This window comes from Solea senegalensis, linkage group LG1 (genome assembly GCF_019176455.1).
Source record: "Solea senegalensis isolate Sse05_10M linkage group LG1, IFAPA_SoseM_1, whole genome shotgun sequence".
Lineage (NCBI taxonomy): Eukaryota > Metazoa > Chordata > Actinopteri > Pleuronectiformes > Soleidae > Solea > Solea senegalensis.
The window spans coordinates 14,037,346-14,042,518 of record NC_058021.1 but is presented as its reverse complement, the minus strand read 5'-3'; the positions used below and the strand labels follow the sequence as shown (position 1 = coordinate 14,042,518).

The 5,173-nt window shown below is 38.3% G+C and overlaps 1 protein-coding gene across 8 annotated transcripts in view; it reads right to left on the bottom strand.

The window, feature by feature from the left end:
- Nucleotides 1-1,122: 1,122 nt before the first annotated feature.
- LOC122778117 (histone-lysine N-methyltransferase 2C-like) overlaps nucleotides 1,123-5,173 on the bottom strand; it is a 62,745-nt gene continuing 58,694 nt past the window's right edge. For all 8 annotated transcript variants that reach the window (XM_044039715.1, XM_044039722.1, XM_044039707.1 and 5 more), the window contains 7 exons: nucleotides 5,017-5,153; nucleotides 4,757-4,899; nucleotides 3,805-3,979; nucleotides 3,586-3,702; nucleotides 3,429-3,502; nucleotides 3,074-3,182; nucleotides 1,123-2,979 (listed from right to left, as the gene is read on the bottom strand). In XM_044039715.1, coding sequence (XP_043895650.1) covers nucleotides 2,887-2,979; nucleotides 3,074-3,182; nucleotides 3,429-3,502; nucleotides 3,586-3,702; nucleotides 3,805-3,979; nucleotides 4,757-4,899; nucleotides 5,017-5,153 — 848 coding nt within the window. In that variant the 3' untranslated portion in view covers nucleotides 1,123-2,886. The remainder of the gene's footprint in view (nucleotides 2,980-3,073; nucleotides 3,183-3,428; nucleotides 3,503-3,585; nucleotides 3,703-3,804; nucleotides 3,980-4,756; nucleotides 4,900-5,016; nucleotides 5,154-5,173) is intronic.

Below are 5,173 nucleotides of genomic sequence, written 5' to 3'. Positions count from 1 at the left end.
TCCCCTCTCCACCAGGAAGTAGACGCAGAGAGGCAGGGCACACTCATCATCTCGAGCCAACACCGTCTGTTTACAGGTGCTGTGTCATAATCTGTACCCTACACTAATGTGCGCCCTCTTAGTCCCGAAGCACTATACTCTTTTTTTAAGCTCCAAATTATACTTTATAGTAGCTTTTCTGTCATTATTATTATTATTAGATAGTGGTGATAGCGTCCATCATCTCTCTTTCTCCCTGTAGTGGCTAAATAAGAACAGGCAGAACTGAGGGCACACAACCAGGAAAACACAGCTTCTGAAGGGGAAGCTAATTCTGACACAACACACAGGCAGGTTTATCTGGCTTATTTATACATACAGGCTTCACCAACAGATGTCAGTGCGAGTCAGATTTTAAATGGATTATGACGTGAATATACGTTTACTGTCATAATCTGCTCGTAAACATGACAATAGAACATTATTATTACGATTATTATCATCAATAGTAGTAGTAGTAATAGTGGTAGTGGTAGTGATGGAAGTAGTAGGAATAGAATAGAATAGAATAGAATAGAATAGAAAATAAGTCTTTTCCCTAGGGATTTGTGTTACAGCAGCATAACAAACAGTAGACAGAATAATTAAGTGACAGTAGTGAATTGCAAATATTACAGTATTAAAGGTATGGCAAGCAAAATTCTTCACTCTACCTCAAATTAAAAAAAGATTTATGCCGTATGTACTGCAGTCAGTGTTCAGTGTTTTACACAGTGTCATGAAGCAGCAGTATTTTTATTCAGTCAAAGGTCCAGCACACAGAGGAGATGATTAATTCATCATCTGCGATGAGGGGTCACAGATACGGTTTGAGAGCTGCAGCAATTTTGTTTTGGATGCTCATCGTTAACATTTTGTCAAAGCCAAAACTCTGTCCAGCTCCATAAAAGGGAGTATTTGTTTATTTTCCCAATCCTCTCCATCTGCACTACCATGAGACAGATTAGACCAAATGACTGCAGATGCAAATGGTAGCTCTATATAGAGGGAATCAAACGAAAGAATTTGATACAAGCTACCAACCTATCACTGTCCCTTACACCATCTTTAATCTTAAAAACACAAAAAAAACATACAACATACTAACATGTAAAATAGTTTATTTTTGTAAATGTTTCTAAATTCAATTCCACAAACTCCATAATCTGTACACTTCAAAAGGCATTTTCAAAAAAAAAAAAAAGAAAGAAAAACAAAGGAACAAAGAAAGAAATATTCTGACTACTTTACACGACCAAGAAAATGTTGCACAAACACACTGGCAGGATGATGTAATATCATACAAGAGAAGAAAAATATCAAGAAACAATTTTGTTACAACCATTCATTGAGAAAATATATACAATTGAGTCTTCGGAAAGTTAAAAAAATACATGCCATATACATTACAAGTTCTACGACTGTCTCCAAAATTTTACAGTCAACTTGAAATTGTGCACGCAAAAACTCTTCCGCTTCTAAGCATGTGACTTGTGAAGTGTCAGTATAAGAAATATTTCTGATTAAGGAGAATGCCATTTCTGTTCAAAAAGGTAGAACAACCCCATGATTCCATGTCTTTGTGTCACACACACCAGTTCGTCTAATTCAAAACACCATTAGACGTTTGCACCTTGTTTTAAAAGTAAAGTAAAAACAGAAACAGATAAATACATTGTTGGTGTTCCTATTTGTGTTAAAAAGTTAAAAAGCTGTTTTTTTTTGGGTTTCAAAACCTAATTCACAGTTCTTTAAAATTAAACCTGATTAACAGCAATCAGATTATAATGATCTCTTACTATCGTGAAGTCTTTTTTTTCTTTTTAATTCTGTAACCGATAACTTGTGCTAGTCGACAAAAATATTTCTTTTTTGAGTGGTCAAAGTATGTGTAAGTCACAAAACAATACGCTACAATACCTTACTTTTAATACAACAAAAATACTTTGCGAATTATTGTGGTTATATTACAAATTCTGTACAGAATAATCATAATATATACTCTCAAACTGAAATAACGTCCATCTTAAATAAATTTCAATGACAAACAGAACAGAAACAGTTCAAAAAAACACCCAAACATCAAGAAGGTTAAGGTAGTATTTGGTCGGTTATTCCTATAGTTTTCTTTATGTACATTTATACAAAAAAGTAACAGCATGTCTTCTTCAGTCTTCAAAAACAATAGCAATCTAGCCTTCTTCAACACAATCTCATCATTTTGAGAATAAAATTCATTCATTCAGTAATAAATACAAAACCTCTCAAATTCCACACAAATCACATGACAGAGACCTATGATAAAACTGACTCATGGAATCAAGTATTTTAAAAGTTTTTGTGTGTATGTGTGTTTTGTTTTTGTTTATTTTCTTTTTTTTAGTGCAAGTTAATATTCCCTTCGCAGTATTCGTTGCTGTACATTCCTCATTCAGTGATGTCTACATTTAGTCATACGGTATACATTAACAGTATGTAACAAAAGGGCCTGCCCTTAGTACGCAATAAGGCCGCACCCTGCACAGTGCTTTCTCATTCGCTGGTGGATTCCGCACCCCATGTACACCGAACACACACACACACACACACACACGCACACGCACGCACACATACAGTCAGACTAGAGGCTTCTCACACAACACAGCCCCTCACAATATGGCACAAGTCACATCCTGCTACTGTATTAACGTTTTCCCTTCCTCCACAACATGGTCTCTCCATGATCTTAATGAACCAATGTGTAAATTCATTCATCTCCTTCCAAGGGTTCATAAAAATGACTAGTGTGAAGCCTCCGTTTCTCTGAGCAGAAATCCACAGCATCCACACACTATAGCAAGGAATGCATTTAGGTTTGTCGTTTTTTTCTTAGTTAATCCACTTCCTGCACTCGGGAGCTCCACACTGGCAGGCGATCTTGTGCCGATCCTCCACGGCGTCAAACTGGTAGTCGAAGCACAGCTAAAGAAACATGGAGAGAAACACTGGTTCTCAGGGCCACAGTTGCGCATACAAAATCCAATGCAATCCGTCTGATTGAACACAGAAAACTCACCTCCTCTCCTTTTTCAAGTCTGCGATTGCAGGTGATGATTATTTTGTAACCCCTCTCGAATGTTACCACCTCAGCAACACAGTTCGGGGCACAAGAGTGGTTGATATATCTGTTGGAGAAAAATGGGAAAGAAATTCATGTAAACAACTAAACTAGTTTTCTAAGACCTGATTTTAAATGTTCACACTCTGGCTGAATGATGTATGTGTATGATAATATGTCCAATTTCAATCGAATATTCAATGTTTAACACATTGAAAACGAAAATAGAGCATGAACACAACACACCATCAAATATTAAATTAAAAGAATAATGATGCAAACGTTATCAAATGCATACAGAATCTCACTGTACCTTGCAAGCCCTCCGGTTCGAGTCGCATCGACAATATGTTCACTATCGATGCGGAACATGAACACTTCCCGGTTCTGTAAGACAGAAAAGAAATTAACTGCGCACAAAAGTAACTTCACACAAACGGAATTCCAAATGGTTTAGCGCAAACGGGTACCTGAGCTCTGTAGGTCTTCTCCTTCCTGATGGCGACCTCATTACGGAGGATGGTTCCATTGTACTCGATCACCATGGTTTGTTTTTCGATCTCTCTCGCAGAAAACAGCCCCAAGCCCTGTGAATGCATCACATATGTAGCCCGTCATGAGACCAAAAAATACTAGTGTCACTCCAATTGTTGCTAAAAACGTGACTCTTTAGTTGATCCAAAACTCACCTGGATGCGGGAGCGGCCCAGATACACATTGGCTCTCCACTCACTCTTCATCCAGCGGTACTGAGAAGACCTGGGGTGGACTACTGGAGGCTTGCTATGGGGTGCGCCACCTTCTCCTTGGGCCACATTCTGATTAGACCTGGCGTTGCTGCTGGATACAGCCTGTGGATGTGGCCTGTAATTGAAAGGGGGAAGGAGACAGAAGTCAGGCACTGCAAAACCAACACAACTCACAAATCCCCTTCTTCTCCTAATAAATTCTAACCGGCTGTACACCAAGAGGTTAAATGTCCCCCCCTACAGTTCAAAGTCCTGAATCGCAGTTTCCCCTGCCCTGAATCCTGACTGCTATTTTAACCCCCATTTAAACACATAAAAAATATCTAAAATCAATAAAAAAATTTTATGCAGTTGGCGATTTTTCTAGTCAGTTGTCATCAGTTGTTTTTATATTTTATTTGTTTCATTTATCTATGACGTACAGCACTTTGTTTTAGCTGTTGTTTTTAAAGTGCTTAATAAAGTTGGATTGGATAAGGAAATGTTGCAGATTATAACTTTTCTCCCCACAAATTTCTGATTTGGAACAAGGAGAATTTGTATGAAAACAAAACACTACAGTAGTTTATCAACATCGTATATGTAGGTAAACTATTCAACCAACACAGTCAATTATCTATTATTCACAGTAGCATCATTTTTGACATGAAGTAGTAGGACAAACCGGTTTGTTGAATATTGAATCCACAAATGTAGATTCTTCAGAACTAAACCCTGTTTAAATAATATGAGGAACGACAGCTCATGTCGCAGTGCTGTGACACAACCAGTCGAATCCACATTTGTGAGGATCCAGCCCTTGGATTCAGATAAAGCTCCTAACTGGATAATATCTTTGGAAAACTAAGAATTGTTTGCTCTGAGATCACAGTTGCTTTCACCAAAAAGGTACCTTATGATCAGTGAAGTGTAGAGAGAACTCGTCCTTGGCTGCGCACGGGCACTGCCAGCTGGGTTGAAAATGATAGGCACCTCCACAAGAGGGTTCCGTCCGTAACGGAACGAGTACCTGTCACAGGCCTCCACTCCTGGGAGCTAATATAAATGGGGAAAATTCCATAAAAAAAAGCGAGTTGTATGCTGCAGTCTCTACAGAATATTTACATTTGTTCAAATGTTAAATAAATATAATCACAAAAGGCAGTTACAAACCGATTCAGTGATCTTGGTAACAGCAGGGACTGTGAGCCCAAACAGATCCTCTCCTTTCAGGTAAACAGGAAAGAGTTTCAGGGTCCCCAATTCGGCTCTTTTCTCAGCTACAGGACCCAGAACCTTATCCCACACACCTATTTGCAGAGAAACAAAC